A 16,637-nucleotide genomic window follows, 5' to 3' on the forward strand; every position below is an offset into this window, starting at 1 on the left:
GGAAGTCCATAGCGGGGGTATTCCCTTCTGCTGCCGGCATGGGATGGCGAGTCTGTCGGGTCCCTGGGGACTTGTGGAAACTGTGGTGATTTCTTTTGAACTTGTAGTCCTTTAACATCTTTGGACTATTTTTACTGTGCCCATAGTCTGTTTTTTATCAATTATGCTATTGTTTGCACTGTTGTAACTATATGTTGTAATTATGTGGTTTTGTGCAGGTCTTGTAGCTTTAGTTTTTGGTCTTGTTTGTCTGGTGGATTTGGAGCTCCTTTCCGGGGAACGCGCTAAGACGGTAGCGCGATATTAATACGCAGCAGCCTCTCCGGACTCTGGATTGGGGATTGCCAAACGTTATGTGGATTTTCTGGTGTAGTCTGTTTGGTCGTGTGCTTTTGTGATATCATTCTGGAGGAACGTTGTCTCATTTTTTAACTGCGTTGCATTTGTGGTTTCTAAATGACAATAAACTGAATCTGAATGAAGGGATGTGGTGTGGGGGGGAGCCAGGAAAAGTGGATCAGCCATAAACGGGCCAAATGACCTAAATCTGCTCCTATGTCTTATGGCCTTAAGATCTTCCAGAGGATCAATTTTGTCCCTTGCAAACATTTTGCTCTTCACATATCCGTAGAAGCCCTTAGGGTTCTCTTTCAGCTCCTCTGCTAGAGCAAATTCATGCCTTCTATTAGCCTTCCTGATTTATTTCTTGTGTTTTCTTGCATTTCCTATACTTCATAAACACCATATTTGTTCCTGCATGCTCATACCTGCAATGCATCCCCTTCTTTTTCTTAACAAGGGCCTCAATATCTCTGGAAAACAGAAGTTCCCTAAGCCTGTTGTCCTTGCCTTTTATTCTCAGGCACATACAAGCTTTGTACTCTCAGAAATTCATTTTTTGAACGCCTCCCACATTTTCCAGAAACAGCCTCTCACAATCCACACCTGCCGGATCCTTTCTGATACCATCAAAATTGGCCTTTCTCCAATTTAGAATCTCAACCCTGGGTCCAGACCTATCCTCCTCCATAATTATCTTGAATCTAATGGCATTACGATTACGGGATGCAAGGTGTTCCCCTACAGAAACTTCTGTCTCCTGCCCCGTCTCATTCCCTACAACAGATCAAATATCGCACACACTCTCATTAGGACTTCTACGTACTGATGAAGGAAACTTTCCTGAACACACTTGACAAGCTCTATCCTATCTAGTCTTTTTACAGTACAGGAGTCCCAGTCAATATGTGGAAAGTTAAAATCACCTACTGTAACAACCTTATGTTTCTTGCAGCAGTCTGTGAAATCTCTACATATTTGTTCCTCTAAATCCTGCGGACTGTTGGGTGGTCTATAACATAGCCCCATTAGCGTGGTCATACCTTTCTTATCCCTCAGATCCACCCATAACACCTCACTAGATGAGTTCTCCAGTCTGTCCTGTTGGAGCACTGCCGTGACATTTTTCCTGGCTGGTAAAGCCACTCTTCCCCTTTAATCCCTCCCGCTCTGTCGCGTCTAAAACAGCAATACCCCAGAATATTGAGCAGCCAGTCTCGCCCCTCCTGCAACCAAGTCTCACTGATGGCTACGTGCTGATCTACGCCCTCAGCTCATCTGCCTTACCCATGATACTACTTGCACTGAAATATACACAACTCAGAAAATTAGTCCCACCACACTCAGCCTTTTGATACCCGACTTATTTCGTCTGACTTCGTAACAACATCTGACTCCCCAACCACTCAGCGATCTGTTCTGATGCTCTGGTCTCATTCCCCCTACAACTCTAGTTTAACACCCCCAGCCTCGTGCAGCATTAGCAAACTCTCCCACTGCAGATATTAGACCCTTCCAGTTCAGGTGCAAACCGTCTCTTCTGCACAGGTCCCAACTCCCTGGAAGAGAGACCAACGATCCAAAAATCTGAAGGCTTACTTCCTACGCCAACTCCTTAGCTGCGTATTAAACTGTATGATCTTCCTCTTTCTGGCCTCACTAGCACATGGCATGGGAAGCAATCCTGAGATCACAGACCTGGAGATCCTGTCATTCTGAACTCACTCTGCAGAGCCTCATCCCTCTTCCTAGCCATGTCATTGGCACCTACATGGACCACGATCTCTGGCTGTTCACCCTCCCACTTAAGACTACCTATGTTTAAATGCTTATGATTGCACTATACTGCTGCCAGAGAACAAGTTTCCTGGCGCCAGTCAGTGATCCTGATTCTGAGTACCTTTTGAGTGTTTCTATGGCCCACACTCGCGCCTGCAGTTCCCAACAACGACACTGGATGGCGGTATTGGCCAGGATAAATCTCTGCATTTGGACCGTATTTGCAGTATTGTGAGCAACGTTAAGCTTCTCTAAGAAAGGATGTGAGAGAGGGTCCGGAGGAAGTTAACAAGGATCATCCTGGGAATAAGTGTTCATGTATGAAGAGCATTTGATGGATCTGGGACTGTACTTGCAGGAGTTTAGAAGAATGAGGGATGATCGCATTGAAACCTACTGATTAGTGAAAGACCGAGACGGAGTGGATGTGGAGAGGATGTTTCCAGTAGTGGGAGAGTCTAGGAGCAGAGGGCACAGCCTCAGAATACAAGGACATTCCCTTTAGGACCGAGACGATGAGGACATTCTTTAGCCAGAGGATGGTGAATCTGTGGAATTCATTGCCACAGGCGGCTATGGAGGCCAAGCCATTGAGTGTATTTAAAGCAGAGATAGATAGTAGGTATTTGATAAGGTCCCACACGGGAGGCTGCTCATGAAGGTTCAGTCAACACACACAAAATGCTGGAGGGACTCAGTAGGCCAGGCAGCATGATGGAAAAGAGTAAACAGTCAATGTTTCGGGCTGAGACCCTTCATCAGGATGCTGCCTGGCCTGTTGACTTCCTTCAGTATTTTGTGTGTGTTGCTTGGATTCCCAGCATCTGCAGATTTTCTCTTGTTTGTGAAGAAGGTTCAGTCACCCGGCTTACAGGATGAGGTAGTAAATTGGATTGGACATTGGCTTTGTGGGAGAAGCCAGAGGGTGGTTGTCGAGGGCTGCCTCTCTAGGGATCTGTGCTGGGTCCTTTTCTGTTTGTCATTTATGTCGATGATCTAGATGATAATGTGGTCAACTGGATCACCAAGTTTGTGGATGACACCAAGATTGGAGGCATAGTGGCCAATGAGGAAGGCTATCGTGGCTTGCAGAGAGATCTGAACTAGCTGAAAAATGGCAAATGGAATTTAATACCGACAAGTGTGAGGTTTAGTACTTTGGGAGGACAAACCAGGGTAGGACTTACACGGTGAGTGGTATGGCACTGAGGTAGAACAGGGGATCTGGAAGTACAATTCCATAATTCCTTGAAAGTTGCATCACAGGTAGACAGGGTCATAAAGAACACTTTTGGCACCTTGGCCTTCATAAATCGAAGCACTGAGTGCAAGAGTTGAGATCTTAAGCTGAAGTTGTATAAGGCTTGGTGAGGCCTAATGTGGAGTATTGTGTCCATTTCTGGTTTCCTACTCAAGGAAAATATCAACAAGACTGAAAGAGTGCAGAGAAAATTTACAAAGATTGTTGCCAGGACTTGAGAACCTGAGTTATGGGAAAGGTTGAATAGGTTAGAACTCTGTTCCCAGGAGTGTCGGAGAATGAGGGGAGATTTGATGGAGATGTACAAAATTATGAGGGGTATAAATAGGGTAAACACAAACAGGCTTTTTCCACTGAGGTTGGGTGAGGCTATAACTAGAGGTCATAGGTTAAGGGTGAAAGGTGAAATGTTTAAAGGGAACCTAAGGGTGAACTTTACTCAGAGGGTGGTGGGAGTGTGGAACGAGCTGCCAGTCGAAGTGGTGGATGCAGGTTTGATCTCAATGCTTAAGAGAAATTTGCTTAGGTACAGTACACGGATGAGAGGGATATGGAGGTCTACGTTCCAGGTAGATGAGACTAAGCAGATTAATGGTTCAGCACAGACTAGATGGGCCGAAGGGCCTGTTTCTGTGCTGAGAGTTCTATGACTTGCTAAGTCTTATGGTATCATGGATTCAGCTGTCCTTGAACCAGGCTTGTCCTGATCATTTTAAGCTTTTAGAGAAAAGTATGGGGGGATGTCAGGGGTAAGTTTTTTTTCTCACAGAGGGTGATGGGTGCATGGTATGCCCTGCCTGGGGTGGTGATGGAGGCAGAAACTCTTAAAGAAGCTCTTAGATAGGCAGATGGTTGATAGAAAAATAGAGGGCTAAGTGAGGGGAAAGGGTTAGATTGATCTCAGAGTAGGTTAAAAGGTTGGCACAGCATTGTGCAGGAAAGGGGCTGTACTGTGTTGTACTGTTCCATGTGTTATATTTTAAAGATCTCCTCCATCTGGCAGAAATGGTCCACACTCTCAATTTCTTCTTCAGCTCTTCCCTCCTCCTTCAAACCAAAGGTGTAGCCGTGGGCACGCGCACGGGTCCCAGCTGCGCCTGCCTTTTTAGTCACCGGTATCGCTCCCCAATTTTTCCCACGCCACATCGATTTCTGCGGTCACGATGAGCTCATTGACTTCATCAACTTTGCCTCCGGCTTCCGCTCTACCCTCAAATTTAGCTGGGCCATTTCTGACGCCTCCCGCTCCTTTCTCAATATTTCTGCCTCGAACTCTGGAGACAGCTTATCTACTGATTTATTTTATAAACCCATTGACTATCACAGCTACCTGGACTATACCTCCTCCCACCCTGCCATCTCCTTCTCCCAGCTCCCACATCAGTTCTCCAATGAGACTTTTCATTCCAAAACCAATGAGATGTCCTCCTTCTTCGAGGAAAGGGGCTTTCCTTCCTCCACCATCAATGCTGGCCTCACCCACGTCTCCTCCATTTCACTCACTCCTACTCCCACCACGGATAGGGTTCCTCTTGCTCTCACCTGCCACCCCACTAGCCTCTGCATCCAAAATTCTCCGTAACTTCCACCATCTCTAATGGGATCCCACCACCAAACACAATTTTTCCTCCCCACCCCCTCCACTTTCTGCTTTCTGCAGGGATCACTCCCTCCATTTGTCCCTCCCCACTGATCTCCCACCTGACACTTACCCTTGCAAACAGAACAAGTGCCACACCTCCCCCTACACTCCTCCCTCACTACCATTCAGAGCCCCAGACAGTCCTACCAGGTGAGGCAACACTTCACCTGTGAGTCCATTGGGGTCATCCACTGTATCGGGTGCTCTCGGTGTGCCCTGGATATCGGTGAGATCCGATGTCAATTGGGAGACCGCTTCACCAAGCACCTACTGTCCCTCCACCAGAAAAGGTGGGATCTGCCAGTGGGCACCCATTTCAATTCTACTTCCCATCCCCACTCTAACGTCAGCCCACAGCCGTCTCTCCTGCTGTGATCAGACTACACGCAGGTTGGAGGAGCAACACTTTGTATTCCGTCTGGGCAGCCGTATGACCATCCATTTCTCCAACTTGCGGTAACTGCCCATCCCTCCTCCTCCACCGTTCCCCTCTCTCACCTTATTTCTGTACTTGCCCGTCTAATGCTCCTCCCCTTTCCCTTTCTTCCATGGTCTGATACCCTCTCCTATCAGATTCCCCTTCTCCAGCCCTTTATCTCTCTCACCGATCAACTTCCCAGCTCTTTACTTCACCCCTCCTCCTCTCCCTCACCTCGTACTTCTTCCTCCTCTCCCTCACCTCGTACTTCTTCCTCCCCTCCCACCACCTTCTTACTCTGACCTCTCGTCCTTTCTCCAGTCCTGATGAAGGCTCTCGGCTCGAAACATCGGCTGCTTACTCTTTTCCACAGACGCTGCCCGCCCTGCTGAGTTCCTCCAGCATTGTGTGTGTGTTGCTACTGGGAAGAGTTCCTCCTGTCAGAGTCACCTTGCGTTTAGATATCCTGCTCCTGGTGTCAATTTACCTATGTAAAAACCGGTCTCTCTATATAAACTAACCTTGCGTATCCACAGCCACGCTCAACGGTTACTTGTACATTGTGTTTTTTGTGTGACTGTTTCCTTTTGCTTGGTAATTTGAATGTGCTGAGTACGTTTTTCACCTTGGCCCCAGAGGCACGCTGTTTCGCTGGGCTGCATCCATGTACGGGAGATTGATAATTGTACTTGATTTGAATTTGTTTATAGGATTGTTTTTAATTTTATGTTGTTGTTTGTGTTTTTCACCCTCTGTGCAGTTTTTTGTGCTACACTGGATGGGGTGAAAATCCTGGCAGAACTCAGCAGGTGAGCTACCATCAACGGAGAGGAGCAAGCATTCGGCGTTTCAGGCCGGAACTCTTCATCGGGAGTGGAAAGGAAGAGGGCAGCAGTCAGAAGAAAAGGGTGGGGAAAGTGGGGAGCATGAGCTGGTGAGCGATAACAGGAGGGTGGGGGAGAAGTGAGAAATTATCTTAGAGCAACACACACAAAATGCTGGAGGAACTCAACAGGTCAGGCAGCATCTACGGAAATTAATAGACCTTCTACGTTTCGGGCTGAGACCCTTCATCAGGACTGCTCACTCACTCCCACCCAGCTTCCCGGCCTGGGGGGGGGGGGATTTCTGTCCCACTTAGAGGGAGGGGAGACAAGGGGACAGAAAAGATTCTAATACCTCCATGACTGATCCTTCTGAACTGTACAATGCAGCTAACACCGACTTCTGTGGAGGGAGAGCAGACAACATTTAAAATCAAGAGAGTTCTCTCACCTGCCATGGTAACTTTGTGCAGAGATTATCATTGGTTAATGAATTAGTAAAAATAATTATAGACATTTTACTGAAAAAATGTATGTGTTTTCATTGTTTTACTATTAATAAAGAACAGAGACAGATTGAAATAAATGAAACATTTTAGAAATACTGTTCAAAAATCATTAATATTAATCTTTTAAAAACAGAATATCAATTCTAAACAATAACATTTCTGAGGTTGGACAAAGCAGTTAGCTACGTTCCGAAGTTCAGAGTTCAGTTCTGGCATCCTCCGTAAGGAGTCTCTACGTCCTCTCTGTGGAATGCGTGGGTTTTCCCCGGGTATTCCAGTTTCCTCCCACGCTCCAATTCACACCGGGTGGGTTAATTGGTCATTGTAAATTGTCCCACAACTAGGTTAGGGTTAAATCGGGGTTGTCTGGGGTTGCTGAGGCGACGTGGCTCAAAGGAACAGAAGGGCCTACTCCACACCACATTGCCAACTAGATCAGTCAATATATAGTGTTGTTCTCCATCTAAATCCTGATGTGTATACCAGGCCTGCGATGATTTCAAAACGTATCATCCAGCGTCAGGTATTCTCACAACCACCCAGCAGATCCCAAGTCAGCGTGAGATGATTCATGAGCAAACATCACACTGCCCTCAGGTTGTTAAAAACAAAATCATTCTCTGCTTCATTTGGCAGTGAAGATAATCATTATGAATCTTTTTATTATGGGTGGATTTTAAAGAATCAAGGGCAACACTAAAAGCCATTTTTGTGTGTGCCAACTTGTGCATGTGTGTCATGGGTTTGCCACCCACTAGTCCCTTTGTGGGATCTGGGAGACTCATTAGAGATCCCACTAGCCCCAGGCCTCTGGTATTGAAGTCTTCCAGCACACTGGGTAATACAAACTCCCTGTGACTGTATTCCCATGAGGGGGAAGATGAGTGAGCAGGGAACCCTGTTAGGGAATTCTCCACCACGGTACAAACCCAATGCCCACTGTCTGGTATGGAGGGGTCACTGCACAGGATCGGAAAAAGCTGAAGAAAATTGTAAACTCAGCCGGCTCCATCGTGGGCACTAGTCTCCCCAGCATTGAGGACATCTTCAAATTCTGATGCCTCAAAAAGGCAGCATCTATCGTTAAGGAACCCCATCACCCAGGACATGCCCTCTTCTCATTGCTACCATCAGGGAGGAAGTACAGGAGCCTGAAGACACACACTCAACGATTCAGGAACAGCTTCTTCCCCTCCTCCATCAGATTTCTGAATGGACGATGAACTCAGGAACACTACCTTATTATTTTGTTTTTCTGTTTGCACGATTATTTAATTTATTATACGTCTATCTTACTGTAAGTTACAGTATTTTCTATTATGTATTGTGATGTACTACTGCCACAAAGCAACGATGTTCACAACATTTGCCAGTGACATTAAACCTGACGCTGATCCTACTCACCGACGCCACTTGGAAAGAGTTGTTGGTCCCTCGGTGGTCTAGATCATGACACATACAAGACACAAAGAGTGCAAAGACCTCTAGGTCACTGTGAAGGGAAAGAAGAGAGGGTGAGTGTGAGGGTGAGGAAACAGGGGGAGGACGTCATGAACTCTGCCCAGTCTGGACAATCCGGATATTGTGAGAGACACAGCTGACCTTACGACCTATGGGTTAGTAGGTGAATTGGTCACTAGGGTGCAATTGGGTGGCACGGTTCATTGGGCTGGAATGGCCTGTTACCAAGCTGTATCGCTAAATAAATAAAAATAATGATGTTACCCCTCAGGTCAACTTCAGTAGCTGGTTTAACCCTACACATCCTTGGCATCCTGTGGGAGGAAACGAGAGACCCTGGGGACACCCGTGCAGTTACAGGGAAGACGCGCAAACCCCGCTCACAGACAGCGCCAGAGATGGGACTAGATTCAGATATTTCCACCACGTTTACGTCGAAACGTACAGTGAAGTATGTCATTTGTGTTAACGACCAACACACCCAAAGAAGTGCTGGGGCAGCCCACAAGTGTCGCCACACTATTTGGTGCCAACGTTGAACCCCACGATGCCCAGCAGTGCCCAGGCCTCAGCCATCAGGAAATGAAACCAGGACTTCGGGGTCCAATGTCCAGAAGTTTGGAGATCCAAATAAACTTCCAATGAGTCCGTTGAACATGATGTTCCCTTCATAAGACAACCCTGACTTTATCTTGATTTATTTCTGAAGACCCTGCTGATACATCTTTAGTAAAAAGCTCTATCACCGTCTGGTACAGGAATTGCAAGTTGTCTGACTCTGTTACGGGTTGTGAGAACCATTGAGGTCTCTCCTCCCTGCAGGACATACACCAGAAGCTCGGCATTCACAGAGCCCTCAGCATTGTGAAGGACGTCCCACCATCCCTTAGACCTCCTGCGTCAGGGACCCAGTATAAGAACACGGACTGTCAGTCTGGGTAACAGCTTCTTCCCAGGCTGTGAGACATCCGAACACCCTGTTACCACCCAGTACACGTTATTTATAACAGTGCCAACAGCATTATACTGTTGTATATTTAACTCTATGTTAACTTGTACACCTACAGAATCTTTTTTTTGTCTGTTATTTGATGTGGTGTGCGTGATATATGCACTGTGTGGTGCACCCTGGTTCCAGAGGAACGATGTTGCATTTAGCTGTATATTTGTGTACAGTTGAATGACAATAACCTTGAACTTGATGAAGGAGCTCAATCCATCGGCCGTCCATTTCCTTCTACAGAGGATACAGGGCAGACTAAATGGGCCGAAAGGCCTAATTCTACTCCGATACCTTATTGCCTTCAGATATAAGAATTGCTCCAGCAGTTTGTACATTCTCTATTTTCCCACAGCTCCGAGACTTTCTCAGGACTGAGGAATTTCACTTCTCTCGATGATTTTCGAATCTGTCTCTCCAGGGAAGCAGTAGTCCACCTCCCCCACCCCGTTGCTCCTCCGACCCCGACTAGTACAATTACAATGTTTAAAAAGAATTTGGATATGGGCCAAATGAAGATTCGGTTTATTCAGGACATGACTGTGACATAGTGGTTAACAGGACGCTATTACAGCTTGTGACATTCCAGAGTCTGGAGAACAGTATCAGAGTTTCTGTAAGGAGTTCATACATTCTCCCCATGACCACATGGGTTTCTTCCAGTTGCTCTGGTTTCCTCCCACAGTCCAAAGACGGACCGGTTAGTAGGTTAATTGGTCATTGTAAATTGTCCTGTGATTGGGCTAGGGTTAAACATGTGGGTTTTTGAACGATGCAGCTGGGAGGGCTGTTCCATGCTGTATTTCCAAATAAATAAATACACGTTACATGTACACCAAAACATGCAATGAAATGCGTCACAATCAGATCGGTGGGGCTTGTGCAGGGGGCAGCCCACACGTGTCACCACACTTCCAGCACCAACATCACATGTTCACAACGCACTAACCCAAACCCATACGTCATTGGAATGTGTGCCTGGCTGTGCCTGAAGAAGGGGCCTATGGTCCCAGAGGAATGGGGTATATGGGGGACCTTTCAGGGCTGGGCTGAGATGTCGTGTTATAATGTGAAACCGCTGATTCTAAAAAGTGTGAATATCAAAATATCAGTGCTGCCCTCCAGTGTTTGCTCAGTGAAGACAAGCTGGATTGTGTTTGTACTCGCATGTGATAATTCCATTGTTTGTTCTTGCAGAAAGCACAGCTCCAGGATAACACCCCACCCAACATTAATCTACAGGCCATGAAACTTGGGTTATATCATTTATTATTTTTGTGGTTTTATGTTTTTCTGCTATCGTAATTACATGTGCTATATGTGCAGTGTGCTGGTGGTACTGTGTTTTGCACCTTGGCCCCAGAGGAATACCATTTCATTTGGCTTGTATTCATGTGTAGGGTTCAGTCGCAATTAAACTTGAACTTCAACTTAACTTTTAACGTGTTTAAGGGATCACTGTGCCAGACCTCCATTCCATCCACAAAAAGCAGAATTTCTCAGTGGCCAACCATTTCAATTCCTGTCCTCATTCCCATTCTGGCATGTCTTCTGCCACTCTCAGGGTGGAGGAACAACACCTCATGTTCTTTCTCAGTAGCCTCCAACCTGTTGGCATGAACATTGATTTCTCCAACTTCTGGCCATTTTGCCTCCTCCCAACTTCCCTCTTCTTTAATTCCCCACTCTGGCCTCTTACCTCTTCTCCTCACCTGCCTATCACCTCCCACAAGTGTCTCTCCTCCTTCCCTTTCTCCCTTGGTCCACTCTCCTCTCCTATCAGATTCCTTCCTCTCCAGCCCTTAACCTTTTCCACCTATCACTTCCCAGTGTCTTATTTCAGCCCTCCTCCCCCACCTACCTAGCACCTTCTAGTTTTCCCTCCTTCCCCTCCCCACATTCTTATTCTGGCTTCTGCCCCCTACCTTCCCAGTCCTGATGAAGAGTCCTGGCCCGAAATGTCAACTGTTTACGCATTTCCATGGATGCTGCCTGACCCGCTGAGTTCCTTCAACATTTTGTGTGTGTTAAACTGAACTCGACGCACCGTAAAAATGTGGTCCTGTGATCACTGAACAAACCTCCTTTGTAAAAGGGGAACACAACAAAGGTTTCTACAGCGCAAGAGAAATATCTCTACAATGGGCAAGGCTTAATTGTCTGGTGCAGGGGTGACAAGCTTCTGTGAGAACATGGGCCAGTATTGGCAACAGTCTCCGGAACAATTCTCACATGCAACGGCAACTGGAAGTAGAGATCAGCATTGATTACTTAATTAGTAACTATAATTATGTATATTTTCAAGGAAAAAAAGTCCATGTTTTTTATTGTTACTGTTACGGTTAGCGTGATGCTATTACAGTTCAGGGAATTCTAGGGTTCAGAGTTCAATCCCAAAGTTGTTCTGTAAGGAGTCTCTGTACATTCTCCCTGTGGAATGCATGGGTTTTCCTGGGCTTTCCGGTTTCCTCCCACAATCCAAAGGCGTACCGGGTAGGTTAATTGGTATTAGTAAAAGAATAACAGAGATAGACTGAAATAAATGGAGCCTTGTAGAAAATCTGTTCAAAAATTAAGTAATATTTTAGGAAGACAATTGAAAAACATATCATATCTATATAGTATTGTTTACTATCCAAACTGGGTGGCGGGGTGGAGGTACGTCTCTACCAAAGGAGATATGAGGGGCTCCTTCCCTCCACGTCACCCTTGGGAAAGGTCTAGCACCTGCTTAGCCCCCTCCCCGCTGATCAGGGTCACGTGAAGCCATGGGAGCAGGTGGTGGATGGTCGTACGAGCAGCCGGTGCAGATCACAGGTCCTGGTTCTGCGACCACTGACACCAGGCAGACAATCTCTGAAGAGTATTGATAATGGCTGGGGTCACCCGTCTTGTGAAGACACTATACAGAAGAAGGTAATGGCAAACCACTTCAGGAGGAAAGTTTACCAAGAACAATCATGATGATGGAAAGACCGTGATTGCTCATGTCATACAACACGGCACATAATGATGATGACGACTACTCCCATACTCAGGTCTGTGAAGATTTCTAAACATATCATTCAACGTCAGTGTGTGTCCTAATTGGTGATAATCTTCTAAAATAATTCCTGCATGTCATGGTAATTCCGGACTGTGGGAGGAACCGCGTGCACCCAGAGGAAGCCCGCGTGGTCACAGGGAGAACATACACACACCGTACAGACTGTGGTGGGAATTGAACCCGGCTTTTTACCCTCATCTACTTACAGCAGGTATTCTGCCAAGGGCAGATTCTTGTAGAGGAGATAGCAGAAGTGCGTGACGGAGAAGGCGTGCGTCCAGTTGTGGTAAGGGGGGTCTCGGTAACCTTTCTGCACCATCAAGCAGAACCTGTCAAGACATAGCTGTCAGTGAGGGTCCACGAACCACTTCCTCCCCCTGCTCCTACTCCCAGTGCATGATTTACAGACAGAGCGAATCAGAACCCTGCTTATTATCACTGACGTTCACTCAGTGGCCACCTCATTAACTACCTCCTGTAAGTGGTAAGGTGGCCTCAGGAGTGGAACCCAGTGAGACCTTCTGCCGCCGAGGCCCATCAACTTCAAGTCTGACATGCCGTGCATTCAGACACGCTCTCCTGCACACCAATGTTGTAATAGGCGGTTATTTGAGTTACTGTCACCTTCCCGTCAGCTTGAACCAGTCTGGCCGTTCTCCTCTGAGCTCTCTCATTACAAGGTCTTTTCACCCTCAGAACTGCAGCCCACTGGGTGTTTTCTCTGTCACTCACACCACTCTCTGTAAGCCCTAGAGACCGTTGTGCAGGAGATCAGCAGATCCTGAGATACTCTGAGCACCCCGTCTGGCACCAACAATCATTCCAAAGTCACTTCGATCACATTTCTTCCCCATTTTGATGATGTTTGATCTGAACAACAACTAAACCTCTTTACCATGTCTGCATGATTTTATGCATTGAGTTGCTTTATGATTGGCTGATTACATATTTGCATTAATGATCAGGTGTAAAGGTGTGCCTAATAATGTGACTTTTATGAGATTGGCCACCCTGGGTATATTTGCCCATGAGATTGGCACCCTGAGTATATATACCCATAACATTGGCACCTTAGGTATATATACTTATGACATTGGCACTCTGGGTATACATGCCCATGAGATTGGCCACCCTGGGTATATGCACCCATGAGATTAGTCACCCTGGGTATATATACCCATAACATTGGCACCTTAGGTATATGTACCCATGACATTGGCACTCTGGGTATATATGCCCATGAGATTGGCCACCCTGGGTATATATACCCATTACATTGGCACCTTAGGTATATGTACCCATGACATTGGCCACTCTGGGAATATATGCCCATAAGATTGGCCACCCTGGGTATATTTGCCCATGGGATTGGCACCCTGGGTATATATACCCATGAGATTGGCACCCTGGGTATATATGCCCATGAGATTGGCCACCCTGGGTATATTTGCCCATGAGATTGGCACCCTGAGTATATATACCCATAACATTGGCCACCCTGGGTATATGCGCCCATGGGATTGGCACCCTGGGTATATATACCCATGACAATAAACTGAAACTTGAGTAAATTATTAGTGACTGATGGACGATGACAAGTTGTGTCAACGGCTCATAGAACAGGAGCATAGAATAAGACTTGGGAGTGGAAGGGAACATAGAACATGCCATTGGAGAGGCTCCAGAGGAGGTTCCCAAGAATGATTCTGAGAATGAAAAGGTTAATGTATGAGGAGCATTTGATGCCTCTGGCCCTGTAGACTCTGGAGTTTATAAGAATAAAGGGGTATTTCATTGAAACCTGCTGAATGTTGAAAGGCCTGGATAGAGTGGATGTGGAGAGCAGGTGGGGGAGTTTTAAACCAGAGGGCACAGCCTCAGAATAGAGGGATGGATGTCCATTTAGAACAGAGATGAAGAGGGATTTCTTTAGCCAGAGGGTGGTGATACAGTGGAATTCATTGCCGCAAGCAGCCTTGGCGATCAAGTTGTTGGGTATATTTAAAGTGGAACTTGATGTGTTCCTGATTAGTAGGGGTGTCAAAGGTTACAGGGAGACAGCGGGAGAATGGGGTTGAGTGGGAAGGTAAATCAGCCATGATCAAATGGCAGATCAGACTCAATGAGCTACGTGGCCTAATTCTGCTCCTTTGTCTTGTGTTCTTACATTCTAAGCTAATAAAAGGAAGATTTGCCCATGACTACTGAAACCAAACAATGACAGGAATATGGTCCCCAGTTTCATAAAGGGAACATTCTGCACTGGGTCAAGGCCCTTACCTTCCCAGGCTTCATGTTATCTACAAATTACCAACAAGTCATCTGCAAGAACCAACATATTTCTGACCTCATGTATCTGTGAACATTTCTTTCACTCCCAAGTAGGGGCCAGGCTTCCTCCAAGAGGAGCACAACCTTGTCGTAGGGCTTGGAGGCTTGTGTGCCTCAGTGACCCAGAGAACTACATTGGTTGGAGTCAGGGCTTTATTCTTTGGCTCTTGGTAGGGTCACCCATGCTTAACAGGTCAAAGGGTAGATGATAGACTAAGAGTGGTCCACCAGTCCTCCAGGTTTGGAGGTTCAGCTCAGGGCTGACAACCCTGACCGGTAAAACAAGACTGTTGTGGAAACAGCAATGAAGAATCCTTCCACATCTGAGTGTGACGCTATTCCCGAGTCTCAACGGAGACTTGCATGGCTGAAAATAGAGTAAATGACATGGTGAAGGAAGCTCTGAACACCGGCAGAGATGGAGGACCTTCATTGCTGCCCTAAACACCAACGGTGTAATGCGCAGTAGAGAGAGAGAGGGGGTGGGGGGAGAGAGAGAGAGAGAGAGAGAGAGAGAGAACAGGACTAGGAAGGAGACCTACCTGGCGAGAGTCTTCAGATCAACCTTAAAGTTGGTGGTAATGCCCATATCTTGAGCCATACCGAGGACAGCCTGAAACCAGAAGGGAAGGTTCCTGGATATTAACTGTGAACACTGACACGAGATTGTACTAGATAGAAAGATGCAGCTGGGAAGCAGTAAAGTACAAGAAAGAGTTAGAGGACCTGGTGGTGACACAGTGTCTTAACAACAACTTTTCTCTTAATGTCAGCAAAACTAAAGAGCTGGTCATTAACCAGGAACGTGGGGTGGGGGGGGGGGGTCAGTACACAAGCTCCTTCTAAATCAACGATGTTGAAGTTGAGAGATCATAAGATATAGGAGCAAAATTGGGCCATTTGGCCCATCGAGTTTGCTCTGCTATTTCATGATGGCTGGTCCATTTCCCTCTCAGCCCCAATGTCCCACCCTTCCCCCCTGTATCCCTTCCTGCCCTGACTAACCGTGAACCTATCAATCTCAGTTTAAATAAACCCACTGATCTGGCCTCCAAAGCTCTCTGTGGCAATGAATTCCATAGATTCACCACTCTCCGGCTAAAGAAATTCCTCCTCATCTCCATTCTAAATGGATGTTCCTCTATTCTGAGGCTGTGTCCTCTGGTCTTAGACTCCCCCACCATAGGAACCATAGGGTAGAAAGCTTTAAGTTCCTAAGAGAGAACATCGCCAATACCCTGCCCTGGTCCAACCACACAGACGCTCACCAATTCACAATGGAGAAATTTCTTTGACTTCCAACAAATGTTAGTGATGCGCCATAGAAAGTGTTGTAGGGGAAAAACAGTGAGGGCTACTAACTAACCAGTGATGTGGATTGTGTGAACGTGGTAGACGTAGAAACGTGGAGTGCAACAGTGTGTCATAGCGTGCACTTAATGTTGTAATTAGAAACAGGATTTACTGTTAGACCTGTGGATAACCATTTCAATTCAGTAATCAGGACCTAGTCTGCTACATAGTCCGAACAAATGTGCTAACCACTGCGTCCCTACATAATACGGAAACTGCACTGCAACGGGCAGGAAGGCTCTACAATGGGAGGTCAAAACTGTCCAACACATCACCGGCACCAGCCCACCCTCCATCAAGGACATCTGTACAGAGAGGTGCCAGAAAAGGGATCATGAAGGATCCCTCCAAATGGGAAAATACAGAAGCCTGTAAGTACATTCCACCAGGAAAGCTTCTTTCCCACAGATAGCAGACTCTTGTACAAAGAGATAAACTCTTGATCTCTCACTCTACCTAGTTGTGACCCTTTTCTGTCTACCTTCACTGCACTTTCTCTGAAACTGTAACACATTCTGTTTTTCTTTTTTCATACCTCAAGGACTGATGTATGGAATAATCTGTTTGGATGACTCACTAACTTCAAGTTGAAGCTTAATTATCAGTCAACCGTACATGAATGCAGCCAAATGAAACAGCATTCCCCCGGGGCAAAAACACATTACCCACAGCAC

The 16,637-nt window shown here is 46.4% G+C and overlaps 1 protein-coding gene across 4 annotated transcripts in view; it reads right to left on the reverse strand.

Annotated features, from left to right (window-relative positions):
* The window catches only part of pde2a (phosphodiesterase 2A), a 303,048-nt gene that overhangs the window by 31,317 nt on the left and 255,094 nt on the right, over nt 1–16,637 (reverse strand). For all 4 annotated transcript variants that reach the window (XM_073044332.1, XM_073044333.1, XM_073044334.1 and 1 more), the window contains 4 exons: nt 15,153–15,223; nt 12,486–12,608; nt 8,177–8,264; nt 6,619–6,666 (listed from right to left, as the gene is read on the reverse strand). In XM_073044332.1, the coding sequence (XP_072900433.1) occupies nt 6,619–6,666; nt 8,177–8,264; nt 12,486–12,608; nt 15,153–15,223 (330 nt within the window). The remainder of the gene's footprint in view (nt 1–6,618; nt 6,667–8,176; nt 8,265–12,485; nt 12,609–15,152; nt 15,224–16,637) is intronic.

Source organism: Hemitrygon akajei, chromosome 4, assembly GCF_048418815.1.
Source record: "Hemitrygon akajei chromosome 4, sHemAka1.3, whole genome shotgun sequence".
NCBI lineage: Eukaryota > Metazoa > Chordata > Chondrichthyes > Myliobatiformes > Dasyatidae > Hemitrygon > Hemitrygon akajei.